Genomic DNA, 22,234 nt, shown 5'->3' on the forward strand with positions numbered 1-22,234 from the left:
AACTATATTCGTCGGGTCCAAAAACCGGGAATACAGTATACTTGTGGGGTCCGGACAGCTTTGTGGGACCAAAATGCTGGACCCCACAAGGTTAAAGGTCTGTTTGAGGGTTAAGACTTGGGGCTAGGGAATGCATTATATACAATGACGGGCCCCACAAAGATAGTGCCACACACTATATGTGTGTGTGTGTGTGTGTGTGTGTGTGTGTGTGTGTGTGTGTGTGTGTGTGTGTGTGTGTGTGTGTGTGTGTGTGTGTAAGAGAGCGTGAAAGAGAGACGGAGAGTCCAAGTTAAAATGACCTGCCAGCTGTCTGTGTTAATTAGATCTCCGTGCTGTAGTATGGCAAAGGCATCAAAATGCAAAACATTTTCTTCCTGCTGTAACAACTTTGATACACCAGTATGCTTAATAACCCATTGAAGACCCCTGCCTTAGAGAGAAAAGCCCGTAGTGCACTGTGTAGAGCTTATAAACACAATGTGCAATGAATCAGTGATGAAGTGAGCTGTGGTTGTGTGCGTGCGTGTGTGTGTGTGTGTGTGTGTGTGTGTGTGTGTGTGTGTGTGTGTGTGTGTGTGCGTGCGTACGTGATGAGTGTTGACAGTCTGTGAGTTCATTAATCAGCCACGTACTATTGCTGTCGTGATGTGAGTCTGGATCGGATCCAGTTCCCACTGTGATGGATCGGCTTTATGTGACCTGATGCCGATGACGGGTACCCGTATGTATGTGCAAAATGTGATTGTGTCCATACATGCCCTTACATATACAATACCAGATCTAATAAAGACACACTCGATCACGGCTTGCATGCTGACTGACAGTCTCCCTGTTTGCCCTTCTGCCTGTCACTGCCGTTTACAAGCTGGCCTCACACCTCCTTTTCACCACCTTCTTGTATATGAGGTTGTTCCAGGTCAGCCAGCTTGTTACAGGGACACTCTGATTGAGTATTCTTGTGTGGAACCTATGGAGGGTTTTTGGTATGTATCCCTTGTGCTTAATATATTTGGTACCCCTAAAATTGCATGTGGCCCCAGCCTGGCCCCTCCATTTGAAATGGTGGTAGAACCGCAACTGACAATCGGCTTCCCAGAGTTGTTTACCCAAAACACCTTTGCTTTTATACTGTAGATTGTTTTCCGTCACTCTCGATTTTTTTATTCCAAATGAGCTACCGCTGAATAATAGGCTGAGGCTTGTATTACTAAAAAGCGTTTTGGTGGGATTGATTGGAATTCTTTGCTTGTTGGAGCAGAACCCTTTTTGTTTTATGCTGCATTTTTTTGTTGTTTTTTACTGCACATCCTATCCCTGTACCATGAGCAAAATAGCACAAAATGGACACATTTGAGACTGTCATTACCATAAATGTAATTGTCAAACATCTAGAAACAACCCATTGTGAGTGTGAAAGTTCATTCTCAACCTTGGGAATAGGGATTACTAAAATAATCTTTAATAAAGATAGACGTAATAGTTTTTTTTTTCATGGTCTTCATTTGCAGATTAAGATTGGTCAGTTGTTGCAGAGATGGTTCAGTTAAGCAGTATAAATGTCCTAAATGTGTAGTTGACCAATCAGGTTGCCTGGTCAGATCTGTTGCGTATAATTGTCATTACAGTGCCTAAATGATCCTACAGCGAGGGAGACCACTGTAACCACTGTCTGTGGTCAGAATGTGACTGTCCTCCTTGATCTTTGAGCCATGTTGTGTGCCATGCTCACTCCCAACCATCAATATTAAAGGAGCTTTTGCAGGGGTGTCAAACTCAACTTCACTAAGGGCCACACAGGAAAATGAGAACCACATTACGGGCCAGACATGTCTAGTTTATTGACATGCTTTTATTTTGAAAAAGTCAAATATCTTTGACCTTGTTATTGCATGTCTTATATAGCTTTGGTCGACATAAAGCCCTAAAAAAAATCAGCAAAATAGTTCGTTAGCCATCATGGAGTTTAGCAAATCAAGCAAAACAATGATTACATTTTGAAAAGCCGGCTACCACACAGCCGACTCACAACAACCTGTTTCACAGGTCTGAATTTGCAAACTGAGCAGTTGTGTGAGTCTCAAAGTCGGCAAATCTGCCCAATTCTGCTTTGAGTGTCGAGTAATTGCCGTTTCGAAAAACTTTTTCCTGTCTTTTTGGTTTGGTGGTCATCTAGGCTCGCCAACATTTATTACGAACCCAAATTGATATGCGGGCCCGAGTGGCCGGGTTCCGTCCGCGGGCATGAGTCAGACACCTATTTTAGAGAAACGCTGTTTATATCTCACTACTGTATATTGTGTTCCGACTACATGTTGTTGTTCTCATCAATAAAACATCGTTCAACATTGGCTGTTGCTAGCCCTTCCTTAATTCTCGCAGCCAGCTGCAGGCTTTCATGTGCCGGCTGTTCAAATCCTTGCCCCTTCTCCATTCTCTAGACATCTTGGCAGCCTTCCAAAGGCAGCATCTTTTTTGTGAACCCTCGCTTCCTCTCTATGAACCTTTGGTCATTCTCGCTCATTACTACTCGGCACTCCGGCTCACTTGGCCACCAGCTGGGATGCATCTCATTAGATGCAGTTCATTTGATGTACCTGATGTTCACGCTGCGTTTTGCTTCATAGCTACCAGATACTGTTTGTTCTTTCATATCAAACACAAACAAGGAAGCTCAGTGAGACGTCATTTGTAAAGTGATGATCTTTAGAATTCTTCCTTTTTCAACTTTGTGTTCTGTGCACTCATTACTGCGGTGCTTTTGCACTTTCCCCAGACATCACCTGTCAGTCAAAACATTGTGGACGCTACTCCAATCATCTTTCATGGATTTTCTGTACTCTTTTTTTAAATTTCCATTAAGCAACTAAGCTATCAATGTTGATGCTAACTACTCAGTTCTTCTGTTTACTTCAAACACACATCATAAAAGTGCCTGTGCCACAGTTAGGAGCTACCTGACATCAGGAGCCAGATGACATGCAAACAGATGATTAAGGTTTGTGTCTACATCTAAGCTAATGCACATGAGCACAATTTCATAAAAGCTGAGATTTATAGAGCAGAACCATGTGTGTGCATGGCTTTATAAATCTGACGAAGAGAGTGCATATGCATATTTTTGCAAAACAGAGTCTTGACCCTTACACAGTTTTGGGGCGTTTTCACACCTAAAAGTCCGGACCAAGGTCCGAACCAACGTTCGTGGTCTAAGGGCATTTTCACCTATCTTCTTAAATTGACCTTTTCAAGGTATTTGCATATTACTGATCCCCGTGTGTTTCATATAAAAATGGTCAGAACAAACTCAGCTCTATAGTGATGCCCAAATTTTTTCTAGAGCAATGTGTAACGAGATAATTTGGCGCTAAATCTGACGAAGAGAGGGCATGTGCATATTTTTGCAAAACAGAGTCTTGACCCTTACACAGTTTTAGGGCATTTTCACACCTAAAAGTCCAGACCAAGGTCCGAACCAACCTCTGTGTTTAATTACATTGTATACATTTGATCCCGTTCTTTTTGGTTTCACATACTGGTTTTGCTAGCGCACTAAAGAACTAAAAAAGTAACTCATTTCAAGTTTAAAGGCTCTTGCGGCTCAAAATGGACATTATCTGAAAAGACTTTTAAATGACATAAAAAATGCCATTCCAATGCGATAAAAAAATTGCATTGGAACCAATAAGACTGTAGCTAACAAAATATCCTTCAACTGAATGAAACATTTACTGAAACTTAGTCTTGTTTTGCCAGACCTTCCTCCACAGCGCTGCGGCGGAAGGTCTGGCTAATCCACACAGCATTCTGGGATGGGAGAAAAACGTGCTCTGGTTTATTGGCATTTCTTTAAACCAATCACAATTGCTTGGACGGTGCTAAGCCCCGGACACAATGACGGTGCCTCTGCTAAATATTCTCAGGAAGGAACTTGTTTTGGTGGAACGTGGACATTCAAAAGTAGTTTTAGTCGTGCAACAGAAAACTTAGATTAAGAAATCCACCAGAGGTTAGAACGCCAACACAAAGAAAGAGGAAGGAGATGGGACATCCAGCGGAATTTCCGGCAGCAATGGAGCAATCCCAGAATGGAACATTGTGGATATAGACAACTGAAACTTCATATTTCAATTTAGATCGTCTTCTAATACATTTTTTGTGGGAAAGGGAAATTATTTTGAACTATCAACCATTAATTATTATTATCAAAACATCAGTCTAAGCATCATTTTATCCCAAGGGATTATGTCCATATTGCGTAATTATGTCACCTGTTAGGAGGGTCAGGTTAGGGCCAAACACAGAAGATGAGATGAGGTGGTAGCAAGGTGGAGTTTCAGTTGATTGAATGACTTAAATAAACATACAGTCCAAGCAGATAACAAATCCAAAACAGGGGAAAAGCAGGAACACTGAGAAACAGCGCACGAGAAACAGGCAGAACTTCTTGACCCAAAACACGATGACGAACTAACACCAGACAAAAGGAGCACACAGAATAAATAAAGAAGGGGCTAATCACCAGACAAGGCACAGCTGGAGTGTGCAGGGAACTGGAATAAGGAGGAACAAGACAATGAGGACTGGTAACACAAAGGCAGACTGACGAGGCTGGACACAAAACAGGTGTACAATGGAAGACATGCTGGGCAGGGCTACAGGGACACATAAGGTACACAAAGCACAAGCACAGGAAACTCAAACAATGAATGAAACAAGGAACAGAAAACCCCAAAACACCAAATCCACTAGAGCAGACATGCCCAAATTCTTTTATATGAAGGGCCAAAAATGTATCTGGATGGAAGGCCACGGGCCAAAAATAAATGTTGACATTGAAGAAAACTGTAATTGTTGTAATTCTTTAGATCAAATTTCCGTATTTAACCCTCTGAGGTCTAAGGTCTTTTCACATACCTTATTAAATTTAACTTTTTAAGGTATTTGCATATAACTGATCCCCATGTGTTTCATATTTAAATGTTCAGAACAAACTCAGCTGTGTAGTGACGCCTACATTTTTTCTAGAGCAACGTGTGAAGAGATCATTTGGCGCTAAAGCTAAAACATTGAAGTTCGCTTTTTGAAATTCCTCAAATCTCTTTTGAAAACAAACCTTAACTTATGATGTGTTGTACGAGTTGTTTCTGTGCTTAAAATGAGTTTAGGGTTAATTTAAAACTTAAGTGAGTAATTATTTTATATTAATGAACGTCCGTTACATTCAAGCCATTGCCAAATGAGTTGCTACAAAGCTAATTAAGACTATCAGCTCCACACAACTCTCTCTCTGTCCTCCTTGGCTACTAGCAACTGCGTGGAGGAGGGGGGGGCTGTGCGTGATCATGGAAGGCTTGGATCATGTAGACGCGCCGTTTTGTTGTCATTGCTTAGAATTCCTCATGGGGGCGACAGAAACTACACACTATAGCTTTAATAGGGCAGTTTACCAGCACTGTGCTTTACACTGCCAGAAATCTTACTAGTACTAGTTCTCTTTAGCTGCATACGATTTAAGTTTTGTTGTCGTTATAGTTAGGATTTTACAGCACTTTCAAAATAAGGAAACTAAGCATGAGCATGTTAAATGCCATGGTGGGCTAAAACAAGAAAGCTAAGTGACAGGAGATCATATTTTGCTTTTCCATCACAAGCCTGAAATTAATGTTCGCCTTTCGGTTCACTGTAACCATGGCCTGTCCCCTTAACCAAGTAGTTGTAAATTGTCTTTTTCGGTTGCTAAACGACAGTGGGCACATCTGGAGCCACATGTGCAAAACTAACTAACTACAGTCTGCATAGCAGCAGTTCATGTGAACCAAACTCTAGTTCATTTTTCATAGCTTGAACACAGTTTTCAAAACCCTACAGACTTATCCCACAACCCGCCACAGCCTGCACAACACTGTGGATCTACAGCACTTTGTTCAAATGCTAACACTCTGCTGTCAAAACTGTTAACCACACATTCAAAACAGAATAGATTTCACCCCGGGCCCCCCTTCTAGGCCCACCCCTGGGTGTTTGATTATAGTGTTTTTACTCAGTGTGTTGTGAGTGACTGTGTGTTGTCTCGATGAGGATTGTTCAAAGTGTGTCGCTAGAGTTTTACACGTGGCTTCAGTTGTGACCACTGTCGTTTAGCAACCTTTACATTAACCTTTCCATTATTATGATCAAATGTAAGTAACCAAGGGCCTTTATATTTTTCTTATTGCTTTATTTCAGTTTGGGTTAAAGTATCTAGAACATGATTTATGTTAATTATTACAATTAACTGAATTTTATACCAAATAAACCCATGATGTTGCCTTCAGCCATCCTCTGTTATTGTTCCCAGACTGGTTTATTTCAATTATGATGAACGTAAATGCTGTTCTTCTTGAATGAATTCAGTCTCTAGAAAATATAACTCGGGGCACACACAAATGCTCATTATTTCCCAATGGATCTATTTACCTGGAGAGCAGCAGCGGGTCAGCGACATAAATCTGAATTGTCTCTTGTGGGGAAGTGACGCACTAGAAAGAGAGAGAGGCAGCGAGAGGCAGAGATAGCATATTATTAAAAAAAAAATTCCCTAAAGAGAGAGCCAGCGCTGGCTCCGTAATTAAAGCTTTTCAGTCTCAACATTTATCCCCTCTTATAATTATTTCAAACTACTAAGTGCATGGTTAGAGAGAGAGTGTGTGTGTGTGTGTGTGTGTGTGTGTGTGTGTGTGTGTGTGTGTGTGTGTGTGTGTGTGTGTGTGTGTGTGTGTGTAAATACACAGTTTGAATGCATTTTTACGGATTAGGTTTTAAAACAGGGACACACTAGATTGGATAGAATGGAAATCAATGGGAGATTTCCCCAAAGCCACCCCTGGCCTTAAATGACCAAAAAGGACCTCTGTTAACTATCAAGGTCAACTCAATTTATTGACAGAAATTGCTTTCCTATTTCATGACCAAAAGTCACTATGCAGAACTCCAGTTAACGTTGGCATCATCTATACTTCATCTTCTGCATAGACCGCAGACAATATAAACACATTGAAAGTCCACTTGTTCTTGTATGCATGAGTGTGTGTACACACACATATACACACATATAAGAATCCCCTCAGGCCTCTTGTCAGTTTCAGGGTGCACACACACCTATTGAAGCATGCATAAGCCCCTGAAATATTAATACAGAGCGCGGCATGCAGATAGAGAGAGAGCAGAGGGGAAGGAAGAGGCAGAGTTGGAGCAACAGAAATGGAAGGAATGAGGACAGAGTTGGAGAGAGGGTAACAAAAAAAAAGTAAAGATAAGATGATTACATGAAACTTTAATGATCCCTATGGTGAGATTTACCCAAACTGAGAAATAAAAAGCATTTAATGTAATTATGTAATGGAGACAAATATGGGTTTTAGTATTAATTTTACAGTTTTAACACAATAAAAGTACATGAGTGAGAAGACTCCTGCCAACATTTATGGATTGGACATTTTGGCACTCTTATTTCTTTATGCTAAGCTACGTTATCTGTCTCCTGGCCGTAGCTTCATATTTAACAGACAAACATGACAGTGGTATCAATCTAACACAGCGTTAGATGGGAATATTGATTTGGGCATCACTATTCCTTTAAATATGGATTACTAAAGCTGTGATATGTATTATGTATGGAAACATGTAAAATATAGTATACACTAAAGGTTTTTGGTGTCTGCCTGTGTCAGCTGTTATCAGCAAACCAACACAGTCCCACCCATTTTCATTGAGTCACATCTTATGCAACATTATTTGCAAAGTTAATGCACCATCTGATCTTTTTTGCTCCTCTACCCCACCCATTCTCACAAAACACTCATTCCATTAATGGAAATTAAATTAGTGCCCAAATCTTCGGAGGGAAATGTGTGGCCTTTGCTGTGAGGTGTATTAACTGAACTTGCGACGTGAGCTTTGTGTTTGGTATCAGAGTCGAGTTAATCAGGCTAATGCCTTTTAGATTTTTTCATTAGGAGGTCTGCACAGAAACAAAGCCTAAACAGCCATCCCATTATTGTCAATCAGTCTCCATTTGTCTATATGGAAGTCCTCTCCTTAGTGGGGTGCTTTAACACCAGGGCTCATTCACCAGAGAGATAAATGCTGACTTTTTCCATTAGACATTAATTGATCGTAAATGATGCACTTGATTTGACTGAATGAGAGGGTCACACAACAAGCATGTTTTTAAGTCACTGTGAAAGAAGTCAGTGGAGGTAACAGGGAAGTTAAGGACTAGTGAGCAGCCAAAAATCATAGTAGTTAGATAAATGAACTCTACCTTAAGCAAGTATTCATATGAATGAATGAATGGGTGCGATTGCTCGGAATGCAGCGCAGACGCACCTGGTGGAAGATAGGGGTTACAGTACTACCCTGCTCTTAGTCTTCATTCATATATCCATCCATTATGTATATCACCATATTGTGTTCAGGGTCGCAGGGTGCTGGGGTGTATCTCAGCTCTCAGGCTGGGTACACATTGGACCAACCCGTTCTCACTCCCAACTCGTAAAATACGGATGCTTGGTCAGTGGCTCTCACCGTCAGAGACCGACGCAAAACCCAACTTTTGTATTCATGAAAATAGCAAAATTTCAAAGTGGCTTGTTTGGTGCATATTTTTCCATGTAGCTCTCAGTCTTGGCCCCCCGTCGCTAGCAGGTGGGTCTGACCCAAGACAAATCGCAACATGACAGCAACACGAGTTTAGAGTTGCTTTCTTTGAGAATGAAACCCTATAGCTAACTGTTCCACCTGTTGCCAAAGTATCGTCACTGTCATGAAGATGGAAAGGTTTCATGTTGCCTCGAGCTTGAGCACCCACGGAAAATACTGAGCATCCACGTGGGCTACATTCATTTAAAATTAAACATTGCAGTTGGTGCGAAGTGGAGCGTGTGAGCGCTGATGGCGGTTACGTGTCAGTTAAACTTCTCATCTCCAATCCTATCTGTATTTGTGAGAAGTGGCGCTGTCCTGAGTTGAAAGCCTACTTTACGGCTTTATTATCGAATCAATAGGCGTGTGTCTTTGTGTCGGCCGCTGTCCATTCCCTAAGGTTCTGAAATGCAAAAATGTTTTGACTAGCCTAGCCTACTTTTTTTTTTTAAAGGGCGTGCACCCGTGGACACCCACGGAGGAAAACATAAATCGGCGCCTATGATAGAGGAAGACTGACAGATCTAATATACATGTTATAATTTATTTACAAGACTATCAAAGGGAGACGGGTATCTTTCTGCCCTGTCAGACGCTGCTCTCCCTCTCGTTTTCCTGCTCCGTGGCCGGTGTGTGTGAGTGACAGCCCGGTCAGCGAGCTTGTTACGTTACGCCCGCAATCTCTCGTGGAGCACTATAACTTCGAAAAACCACAGGTTCCAGTTAATCTTATAATGGATATGTGTGTTAAACAAACGATCGGGGAACGCCTCTTGTCCGCGAGTCTTCTGAGAGAGCTCCAGCCAGCTCACAGCGGGTCTGTGAAGGTGGACAGGCCGGGCAGCAAGCCAGCGCCCCCGGCAGGCACCCGCCGGCTGTCACGTCAGACTGTGGAGGTTCTGAACAGTCGGACCAAATTTGCAATTAGCCATCAATTACAACTATATAGTTGATTTCTCGCATAAAAAAGTCTCAGAAGTGAATTCAGTAATGAAATAGCAGATGAACAATGTATAAAGTGTCCAGTTGTTGGCCACAACAGCAATGCATGGTTGTTGTGATTGTTGCACACCAACTTTCTGATTGGGCGGGCCAGCAGTCAATGTGGGCGGGCCAGGCCCGCCCACACCTCCGCGCCTGGGTCCCGGTGATTTGAAATTGTGCAAACGACAGCCTTTTCAAGGCATTTGAGAAGGAAGGAGTGGTAGCATGCAAGCTCCCAAATTGACGCTCATCTGAGAAATGGCGTTTTGGATAATGTTCAGCTTTGGCAGCTTTACCTATATGCTAAAATATACAATGACTGAGGAAGCCTAGTGACGAGTCCATAGCAACCAGTTCATGTGTTGTTCATTTCTTATTACCCAGGGTGCTTTGTTGAATGGTCTCAATGTTTTATTGTTTTATTTCATTTGAATACTAGTTCACTAGGAGTAACTTAGTATTTGAAGTAATGCCAGAAGTGTGCATTTAGTTTCCATACTTATTGTGTTTCCACAACAATGTTAGTGAGTAAATCTACTGAAATGCCCCCCCCACCATAACAGAGGAGTGGGATGTGTCAGATGAGAAAGCAGAGGGTCATAGAAAAATGTATGGCTGGCGAAGGGAGGGTCAAGTTTATTTTGACTAAAGATACCAAAACTCCTCCGGTAGCCCCTTAGATAAGAAACAACAAGTCCCTAACACATATATACTGACAACCATTCCCATATCAACACCAATGTGAAATTTAGAGTCACCAGTTGACCTACCTTGCATGGCTTTGGACTCTGGGAGCAAACTGGAACACCCGCAGGCACAGGGGAGAGCATGCAAAATCCACACAAAAAGGCCAGCTGTTCTGTTCTTCAAATTTGTCAGAGGATTGTTCCTGGTATAAAACCTCGCCAGACCGCAAGCTTTTAGCACAGCGAATTTAAAAGCTTTCATTAACTGGATAAACAACAGAATGCAATTTCTGAAGAAATTGCAGTGTGAATGCTGTATGTTGAAAGGCTGACACAACACTGGATGACTTTAATGTTAAATTTTCTTACTGACAATAGTCTCTTTTAATACAATACATATATAACATTTAGCAGTGTGGGTTGTTACTTAGATTAGTTAGTACTAATTATATGGCTTTACAAATATCCCTCCGTGATTATGAAGATAGAAAGCTATATTAAGAGCAGTTTACCTCATGCAATACTTCTGTCCAAGGCTGTCTCTAAGTTGGCCTCTGACAGGATGTATTCTGTCTTGTTATAGATGTGCTTCACCCAGACACCTTCCCACTTCAAACTAACCACCCCACAATCACCATCTCCCTTTCTTTGCAACCCTTTATTCCTCCTCCTCCGCCTCAGTCTGCATCCACCCACTGGCACTTCAGCGCTGCCAGCCTCCACCGTCCTCCATGTCTTGTTTCTGTGATGCTGAAGGACTTCTCCACACCAATGCTAAAGGTGTCTGATTAAATCTGGAGTGATCAATTTATTGCAGCTTTGCTCTCTCTCACTCTTCTGCAAAGGGAATGGAGAAATTGAGGTTGTGAAGAAGTACGTGTAAAGCGTACGAGGACATAGTTACTAAAATCTTCAGCTCTGTCTTTAGCTGACGCTGATTGATTCAGCCTGCCTCTTGTATTTACAGAACATCGCTCACTCATTTCACTTATGCAATTGGACATTTCACAAGAATGAACACTCCAACCAAATGCATTTTTCATCTACTCTCTCTACTTCACTTAGTTTTGTTGACAAGATTACTTAGCTGTGAAAGTTATAAACTCACTCCAATGCACATACATCTATATTATATATAGTATTTTAAGCTTTATTCAAAGAAACTGGCATTAAAAGAAAAATACCAGAAGTTGTGTCAGATGGTTTTGGTGTTGAAGAGTTGTACCTTTTGTTTACACTGATTATTACTGATACATTATTTCCCTGCTGATTGAAAATGTTCCATGCCCCTGGGAATAGCAGACCATTCATAATGCAGCGTAAAATATCAACACTGTGAATGGCAGGGTGGAATCAAAGATTTCTTCTCCTTGTACATCATTTTTATGTTGGAAATACCATGCAATACCAATTATTTTAGCTGCTTAAAATATTTCCTTTTGGCACAATAATATAAATTTATATCATTAATTCAGAATATGTCTACATGAGGAAAGCCTTTACATTATTTTTGTTCTTATTACTGTCTGCTAGTTTTTTATTATCTAAAATCCTGTGTTGAACAAGACGTAGAAGTAAGTCACAACCAGCTAGCAGCACTTAGACACAGCAACGCTTTGAGCTAAATGCTAACCTCAGCATGCTAACATGCTTACAATGACAATGCTAACATGCTGATGCTAAGCAGTCTTAATCTTTACCATATTGATCATCTTAGTAGCGTAGCCTACTAACATTCGATAGTTCGCAATAAGTATGGCAGTTTCTAATCATTACAATTATCTTGAGGGGGACATGCATTTCTGTACCAAATTTCAATCCATCAACAGTTAGAGATATTTCAGTCTGGACCAAAGTGGCCGACTGACCGACACAGTGATGTGCTTATATTTTATCCACAAGAAAACAAATGGGTAGTTAGCATTAGCAGTGATAAACAATATTGCTGGACATAAAGATGGCTAGTTAAATAAACCCTAAAATAATTGTTCTAAAGATTATCTTGCCAGATTTTCTTGTGGTGTGAGGTATCTTAAGAGTGTACATCCCCCGATCTGCTAGGAAGTCTAATCTGTCCGCACCTATTTCATATGCAAATATTAAACATGTTCAACATTTACGATCTGACATCCTGAACGCTGAGGACAGCCTAGGCCGATGTCTAGTCTTGTTGTACCCGGACCAGGCTTCTAAGGGAGATCGCTCTAGTTCATTTTCTTGCCCCCACTGCTGTTATGCAGCACACCCTAACTGCTGCAATTAAATTACAGCTGTAATGAGTTTCCCCCACAGGAATCAAAGTTTCACCTTCCCTTGTGTGATCTAATTGGCATTGGTGTTGTTACCTGGCATGCTTTACATACGCAAACACACATGTTCAGTGGGCTTCAGATCATGTTGCTGGTTTGAATATGGCGGAGTAACACAATGTCATGTTTGTCTCTGGTTCCCTGCAGGTTCACGTGGGCACCTCCCATCAGGACCAAAGGGTTGTGGGATATCTCACGTGTACGCACCTCCATGCCATAGAAGGTACAGTGACATGTTCTACAGCTGTTCAAACACTTTGTCACTTTGTGTCCCAAACACACACATGGACACATGCACACATAAATGCATTAATATGATTTCCATGACATTGCCTTTCACTTTTTAAGGCTGTTTTGCACTAAGAGCGAAGAACATCTTAGCTCTGTGTGTGTGTGCGCACAACCATCCATCTACTGTACACAGCCCTGTGTGTGTGTCCAGATAGCTAGATAAATGGGCGCATCAAAACCTCTGTGTGCCTCCTCCTGCTGCTGCTGCTGCTGCTGCTGCTGCTGCTGTTGTTCCCATGGCGACTGGCTCAAGCTGTTTACGGCCTTACGGCCCTATTTAAAGCCTCCGGTCGATGCCTCCCTCATTTTTTACCAAAGACACTTCTTCCCCCCCCTACCCTTTCGCCTGCTATTCTGGGCTCTTCCTACGCTTCTCTCAGGTCTAAAAATAGCAGTGCCAGGGCTGTTTCTAAAGATGCATTAAACATAAAGCCTTTGGGGCAGGGGGAGGGATGAGCGAGGGGGAGGGGGGGTAGACACCTGATTCTCCTCTTGAGTGTATTATAGTATCTTCATTACTACACTTACTGTAAGCGGTAAACCCTTATTTTGAATTGAAAGTGCAGTGTGTCAGGTGTTTCTTCTCATTTCTGTTCTTTTCCTCGGCACCTGTCATGATGTCGGGTGTGAAAGAGATTTCTTGACGAAGCGTGCTGGTAGTAGCATCAGGAGTTAGAATTTCCTCGACGTGTGTTTTACAGTCTGGAAATAATTTCACAAAAGCAATTAAAAAAGCAACAAACCAAAAGTATAGCAGTAATAATTAGGGCTGTCAAACGATTACATTTTCTTAATCGCGATTAATTGTAGAATTTCTATAGTTAATCGTGAATAATCGCATGTTTTATCACATGATTAAAATTCTGTTATTTTGCATTTCAGAACAGTTTTTAAGTCCATATTAACAATGGAAAGCCATTCTTACCAGTGGATCTTGATTGGGAATAAAATGAATGCATTTGTTTATTATATATGTAATCTAGTCACACATTAGAATCTAGAGTCAATATTAGGGTTGGGTATTGTTTGTTACCGGTGCTAAAGCGGTACTTTTAAAACGGTACTGGTGCCTTAACCGATACTTTAAGAAAGTAAAAAAAAGAAAGAGGTACTAAACAGTTGGTGACATTAAAGAACGACTTGTTTATTGCTAAGGCCATATCGTCAAAATTAAATGTTTAATAATAATGTAATCACTATAACAATAACTTATTTCACTAGTAAATAGCTGTTGAATGACAAAAACAACAACCAGATGGGAAATGGGCATTTAACAATAACTTTGAATGCACCACTAGTCTGTAAATTACCAGTTTGATTGAACGCCGTCTGTGTTTTTCCGACAGCAGCAGCTGCAGATTGTTACATCCCGGTGTTGAATCCTCTACAGTGAAATACAGATAAACTTTACACCGTTTAGCGTTAGCTGTTAGCATTGTAACCGTGTTTAATTCAGCTACTAGCTAGCGGTAGGCTAACGTTAGCTGCTGTTGAGTATAGTGTTAACTAGCTAGCGGTAGGCTAACGTTAGCTGCTGTTGAGTATAGTGTTAACTAGCGTCATGTGCAGCGGTGTTTCTGTTTCAGAGCAGCAGAGAGAAGAGCAGACATATCAGTGGCACCAGAATGAGGCACCGAAATCTGCGTTGCTATTCCTGCAGCAGCAGGATGCGCTAGGAAGTACGGCAAAATAGTATCCTGTTAGGCACGACGTAAAGCCGAGTGAAGTGAGAATAAAATAATAAATGGTGGCATGGGATTAAAAAAAATTAAACGCATTATGCTCGGCCCTTAATCGCATCGTGACTGCAGGCCACCGTAGTCGCGGTTGTGACGTTTTGGGTGCGCGCCTGTAATGGGCAGTAAAAAAGTGTACGCTCGTCAATAAAGAAGCAGGTTGGACTAACGGATTCTTTATCAATTATTACCGTTCATGACATGGTGTCAGAAGTGGCCGACTGGGTGCCCACTAAGCTGTAATGGCAAAGCTCGGACCACCAGAACCGTTTGACTTCACCCGCCCGGCGGACTGGCCAATGTGGCGCCGTCGCTTCGATCGCTTTCGGGTGGCGTCTAGGCTGGACAGGGACAGCGGGGAAGTGCAGGTCAACACGCTTCTCTATGCCATGGGAAGGGAGTCGGAGGCAATCTATGACTCTTGTGTTCAATGATGAGCACTCGGACAGCGACACTGAAAGGATTGATTCAGCGCTCGACTACATCACTATAATGGCCAAGTTTGACGACCATTTTGTGCCCAAGCGCCATTTTGACTGAAGGCTGTTAACACTACTCACAGCAATGTGAAACACAAGATACAGGTTTACACAGGCACATGTTGGGAACGGCAGAGTGAAGAGAGAGACAGAGCTCCTGTCCAATGAGGCTTAAAATGGCTGCTGTCCTCCAGGCGACCAATCAGGAGACAGCAATCAGCTCTGCTGGACCAATCCGGTGTTCACACCTGTTCTTCATTACCTGTGTACACTCAGGAGAACAACTGATAGAGCAGGGCAAAACAAATCACAAAACATGACCCCAGGGTCATAACACTGATGCTGTAGCTCACAGCCTATTTGATATTTGTTCATTTAATTATTTTCAACATATTCATATCAGATCCTCACTGCAACTGTTATAATAACATCTGTAAATTTACTCCTTTAACTGAAATGCATTGATTTTTTTTCTCACAACTTATTGCGTTTTAGTGTCCTTTTAACCCTTGTATTGTCCTCGGGTCAAATCTGACTCATTTTTTAAGTTTTTTAACATCAGAAATTTTGGTTTTCGTTCAACCAAATTGCCCCAAAAAACCATGGATGCATGGATGCAAGTTGTATGAATTTGGGGTTCAGTTTTATAGCATTTGAAAAATAATGTTTAAATGGTTTCAAAACAGCCTTCTGACTAAACTTTGACATAAACCAGTCTGTGATCCACTCAACATCATCTGATCTTAACTATTAGTCAAAATAATTAATAATTTCCCAGCCGTGTTTCACACAACTTAAAAAAGAATGTCATTTTGATAGAAATCCTAACTGCATGCCTTGTTGAGAAAGGGCTGCCTTCTTCGAAAAATACAACCTATGAAGCTGTGTTCTTCAGAGGCCTGATAATCAGACTGCACCGCCATTTCATTTTCACTTAATCTTCAGCCTGACATCTAATCATGTTAGTCGATTGTTTTTCGAGGGGAGGATATCTTCTTTTGGTCCCTGACTAATCCGACATATGTGTCCCACTGGCTATATTCAATCCTCACGGAAGCTGCAGCAGCGGTTGTAGGGAGTTATGTTGATATTACTTTATTTTTACCATGTTTGAGGCAGTTATTTTTGTTGCTATTTTTTTATGAATGTAGCTATTTTCTGGCTATGGCACAGTAAAATGAAATCCCCATTCTTAATCCAGACTACACATCTCTGCTTGTGTTTCTCAACTGGGAAAACAGTTGAAAAACAGAGAAGTCGCGTCCTAACAAGAAACTTAATTGTGGGTGGGTCGTTATGAGCTGCTCGCATAATTGACCCATACGGCCGTTTTCTGGGTGAGGACGGGCTACAGAAGGCAGCTTTGCTCATCTGGATGTAGAGTAGGGCTGGGCGATACGGAAAAAATACCACAATATTCTTGACCAAATATATCAGTATTGATATTGCGACAATATTGTAGGGTTGACAATTGGTGCTTTCACAAAATATTTACACAGTGATATTTTAGATAAATAATCATCAATAATGTGGTAAACAGAGTCAAGTGAAATTATAGAGTAAAATTAAATAATTTGTTTCCAGCTATATACTGACTATATTTACATGCATGCACAAAAATAGTCTGATGGTAAAACAAATCTGCAATTCTTCAAATGAAATTCCCTCAAAATGTTTCACAACAGTTTTTCTGAGAAAATTGAGTTAGTATGTGCTTGTAATTAAAATTTAGACAACGTAATGCATATCTCGATATCTCCATATATGATTTCATCACGATATGATTCCATTGAAAGATGATAAATTATCATATTGAATTATTGCCCAGCCCTAATGTAAAGGATCCTTTTGAACAAGACTGTCATGCCATATTTGACCTGTATAGTCGGGGTTGGACTAAACTAATCATGCTTATTACTTTGGCACTCTATTAGAATAAAAAATGTTGCTGAGTTACAGATATTTAAATTATTATGTTACTCAGCCCTAAATAAACATCATCCAGGTTTTCACACACAGAAAGCCAAGCGGAATGGACACACACGCACACACACACACACAAATGTAGAGCCAGCACTATCTCTAGTGATTAGTGATCCAGTAACAGAAAAAGAAGGGAAAAACATTACATTTCACATGTACTTGAGCTGGAGCTGAGAGTAATCAAAGCCACCTACTCACGCAGCAATATCTTAACACCTCTTTGTTTCTCACACTCTCCGCTATTCAGCTGTTATTTCTCTCTCTCACGCTCTCACCTACCGCCTCCCTCTGTTCCCCTCCTCCCTTCTCTCAGGGGTGGACACAAGAAAACACAGCCAAAGCAAAATGCTTTGGCTTAGGCTGTTCCACAATCGACTTGATATTATGCCACGAGTATTAGTAACACAATAGATAAGTGTCATCAAGTAAGGAAAGAAACAAAAATTGTCATTCGAGTGAGGGACAGTCTTGTGCAGTTTGTTGGAGGCGGGATGTATTTTGTACTTGTTAAATGTCTAATATTCTTATAATTTTTAATCTTTCTTAATATTTTATTATTCGACCTACCTGGCCAGGGACTACTGGCATAAAATATCAATTTGCTAAGACCCGGTACATTATGTCTCTCTTTGTTACATGTTCTTTATATTGTCCCTGTTCAAATAAAGTAACATAACATTTCTTTAGAGTGAAAAAGACACAATAAACAAATGTATCTCAGTTTTTGTATGATGAATCTGACAACTATGAAGAGAAGCAGAGAAGAGAAGGTATATATCTTGGCATAACACAAACTTGACAGCTTGGGCGAGAGATATACGCATCAGTGAAGAGGCATAGACCCTCAGAGTTGAGGACGACGCGGCACGCTAACACACCGTGGTTAAACTGTACTGTCTACCTTAAACTCTCTTTGATCGACATTAATAAATGCTTGTGTATAAGTCATCAAAGTCTCTCAAACCTTAATGTATCCAGAAGTCAAGCTGCTTCTGAGTTTTTCCATAACAGTCGCCGCATGACAGTCACCTTTTCTCGGCTAAACTTAACTGTCATGTGACCGGCCATCGGTCACCGTAATTTTGTAGGATATCATACCAATTGTTGTGCATATGTTTTAATACAATATCATACAAACCGGTCTATGAGAATGCATTGAATAAAAACATGTAAAGTCGTTATTATATCAATGTATGACAGTGACTCAGAGTATCATCGGCATCCATTGTTTTATTATATCATGTCATATCCTGATCCATTGAGTTTAGCCTAATCCTGATCTGTAAAGGGTTGTACATTTTGTTCAAATTGTAAAGCTCCCAGAGACAATCTTACATTGTCGGGCTATCTGAATTAAGGTGATTTGACTTACATCGTATGAGATCCTAACCGATGTTTCTGAACACAGCGTATCGGACTGTATCATTAAGATGGATTGTTGTGCTCTGTTGTGTTGTAGGGGCGTAACTCAAAATTCTGGGCCTCGTTGAAAAGCATTATCTATGGGCCCCTCCCCGCATCCACAGCTATCCATTGTAGCATCTTTTTGGGTACTCAGTCCCTTTTTTCACCCCCAGTCCGACACCCCTGGTAATACCCAGACCTGATCTCCATCCTCTCCTACTCTTTTGTCTTTTGTAAATCAGGTCAGGTCTGTTTCCTTCAGACATGCTTGTGTGACTTTATGGCAAACATTTTGTATTAATTTGTTTCCCCTCTGACACTGCGCTGTCCACCAGGTGATGCGTCTGTACGCTGTGAGCAGCTGGACCTGTTGCTCCAGTGGGGGGCAGAGTTTCGCCAATCCTCGTCCCAACCACGTGAAGGAGAGAAGGTGCTGGAAGACCTGGTGGCCTTTGATGTCATCCTTGGAGATCTCAACTTTGATAACTGCTCTTCAGGTATGCATTTGTCTATATCGATGATGTTTAATTTCCGGGATTGTTCAGGTACCACCGGACATTCTGCCAGATGTCCCTCATTTTCGGCCGGATGGTTTACTGCTCCTCAGATCTCTGCAGAGTAAATCGAGACCCTCTTTTGCAGCGCTGCGGAGGAAGGTCTGGCAATGCGAGACTAGTCCGATCTAAATCAATATATTCTAAACTTGACATTTTGTTTTAATGCCGATCAGTTCACACACCAACATGATGGAGGTTTCATCTCTCGATATCTCTTCCGCCCAGATAACGTTTAAATCCCAAGAAGCCTAAGGAATACCTATCCATAATGTATAATTTATAAAAGTATATGTAAGAGCTCATATAGCTCTGAGACAGGATTGGCACATGGTACCAGGGTTTTTACAGGGGAAACTAATAAAATATTAATATATGTACCATTAATGGCAAAAGCTTGAAGCTGAAACACAATGTAGAAACACATGACTCATCAGTAAAAATAAGTAAAAAACATTAACGTAAGACTATTTCTTTCCCCACAAATAAGTGCAATTCATATCTGTTTTAATTAAATTAATTCATATCACAGTCATATAGTGCATTTCTAATACAATCAAAAAGAGATTATACATGTTGGATTCAGTCCGACTGCCTTTTCTGCCAAAGGTCCGCCGTTGGGCTGGTGTGTCAGAGCCTTAAACTGTGTGAACAATTGTACTGTATGTGTGCTCTTGTGTTTTTTTCAGAGGACAAGTTGGAGCAGCAGCATGCACTTTTTACTCAATACAAGGACCCATGTCGCCTGGGGCCAGGGGAGGACAAACCATGGGCTCTGGGTAACAATACACACACACACACACACACACACACACACACACACACACACAAGCACAGACACCGTGCCACATCACATATTGTCAGGGTGCGATTTGCTGGGGGGGATGCATGGGATTCCCCCCTTTCTGGTCTACATATCCCTGCCTCTGTTGAGTTATTTTTATCACAAAATGTACCCCCCCACGCAGGTCCATATCAGTATAAAACTATGTAAAACACAACAGCACAGACAAGACAAAAAAGTTATATAAGTTATTAAAACATGTTTCCAAAAGCAAAAAGTGTACCTTGTGTCACTCTGTGTGAGGTCAGTTAAAGCCATTATAACTAAATTGTTTGAATAAGTTAAGCGACACATACATTTGTACATAACATTTCTAGCACTTGTCCATCTTGGCCATTTCAGAAAGATTATGAATGCATGCTCCCCGGCCTGAAAGCTCTGTGTTTTATGTTGACACCCCGTTGTGCTTTTTCATTTTGAGATTATTTTCCATTGGGTATTGAGGTTCATAAATAAGTGTTTTGGCATGAGGCCGAGTGGCACTACATAGCACTGGAAAGGGGGATTTAATTCTTGCATGTTTTTTTTGCATATACTGTACTTCTAGTCTACCTAATACACGCTTTCACAGATGAAGCATCAACACCACAAACGTACCCTCAAAAAGTAAAGCTACTTTACATTATGAAAGGCAGGTGTTGCTATACACCCATAGCCTCAGTTGCTCAGAAAAAGCTGGTGATCCATACAGAGCTGACTCTAATCTGGCTCTGTCTGGCTAAATCAGGATGCAACCACTGTGTGACTTAAAATGCACCCAGTACAGCGTGCTGATACATGGGAATTAGTGACGTAAAGACTGGAGGGTATTGGTCTGGATGTGAAGCATTATTTAGGCCAGCGGTATTTCAGGGACAGTGTGGGCAGGACAGAGTGAAAGGGCTCGTTTTAGAGAAAGGGCTTATTTATTTGGACAACGGATCTGCTCATGTAGTTTGGTCGATATTAAGACAGGACAGGAGGGAAAGGAGGAGGCAAGGAAAGAAAAATGAATCAATGAAAGAAAATGGGAGAAAGCTGATCCCATTTCACATAGTTTATCCAAAGAAGAATAGACTTAAATGAAAACAACAGCCAGGCTTAAAAAGGCCGACAGAGCGCCAGGCTGCCAGCTATTGTCAGATCTTTTACTGATGGTGCGTCAATAGATTTCATGAAATGTGCATGAAATGAGTGGCGATTTGTCCTCAGACTAAGTGGAGGAAGGTCTGGCAATGCGAGAGTAATACTGATATCATAATCAAACTTATTCAGCCAAATGTAAACAAAACAGCAACGAAAAAAATAAGTTAATATTTAACTATTAAATATAAGAAAACAAGGAATAGCTGTAACAGAGCTCAAGGAATCATCCTAATGCTGATCACCCAGCCAGCCAAATATTGTACGCAGACAACCTGCAGGGCTTGTGCTGCATTCAAATCACGTGGGAATTAGGGCTAGCCTGGGACCACTTGATAGTTTCAAAAAACAGTGAGATGAAAGTAAAGTCACGCGTTTGAAGCTGTGAAAATGAAAGGTTTCAGTAGAAATCTCACTGTTGATCATCTACTCCATTCAGAACTGACATGGCTCTGATGGTGATGCGTTTGAGGCCCTGTTTGATGTCAGATTAAACATGTCAACCACAAACCAAAAACCCAACAAGTACAGTAACTGCAGCTTTCCATGTTTTTTAAGGAGTGGTGGTCCAAATTGCTGTGAAAGAATATTTATTTATTATACTACAGCTTGTTGGTGATGCCAGAAGTTACGAGGACAGAGACACTGAGGTCATGTTAACTCCCTGAAAGAGGGACTCTCATGTAGATCTACACTTTTCCAAACAAGCTGAAAGTAAGTAGCACAGCAGACAGCAGTAAAAAGCACAGACTGTGCTTCAGCCACCTACTTTTCATGAGAGCTCCCAACACTTGTGAATTGACTGGAGTAACTTCACAGTGCCGGGTTCTCTTCGTATGGGGCATTTGAAACACATTATCCGGCCCACAGCCTCACATCCTCTTCGTCAAAAGGATACTCTGAGTGCTCGTCTCTCTCTGGCTGTCTGTCCGAGTGCCATAAACACGCTTTCAGAACAAAGTCTGCTGACGCCTTCTTTGCCACATCTAAAAAAAAAGCCAAGTTGTACTTTAAGGTCAACTGTACTCGATGGAAGAAACTGGTTGTCATGGTGAGGGGGCAACCCGTTCTCACACTCAACTCTTCAGATACCGACTTAGAAATCACCCTTTAGCGTCTATATGGAACACAGTGCAGGTGCTCCGCGGCGCTGTAAA

The 22,234-nt window shown here is 41.3% G+C and overlaps 1 protein-coding gene across 1 annotated transcript in view; it reads left to right on the top strand.

Annotated features, from left to right (window-relative positions):
- smpd3 (sphingomyelin phosphodiesterase 3) overlaps positions 1-22,234 on the top strand; it is a 68,879-nt gene that overhangs the window by 41,223 nt on the left and 5,422 nt on the right. The window contains exons 5-7 of the mRNA XM_078257981.1: positions 12,812-12,887; positions 18,893-19,054; positions 19,801-19,890. Of these exons, the coding sequence (XP_078114107.1) occupies positions 12,812-12,887; positions 18,893-19,054; positions 19,801-19,890 (328 nt within the window). The remainder of the gene's footprint in view (positions 1-12,811; positions 12,888-18,892; positions 19,055-19,800; positions 19,891-22,234) is intronic.

The sequence above is a fragment of the Sander vitreus genome, chromosome 8, assembly GCF_031162955.1.
Source record: "Sander vitreus isolate 19-12246 chromosome 8, sanVit1, whole genome shotgun sequence".
NCBI classification, from domain to species: domain Eukaryota; kingdom Metazoa; phylum Chordata; class Actinopteri; order Perciformes; family Percidae; genus Sander; species Sander vitreus.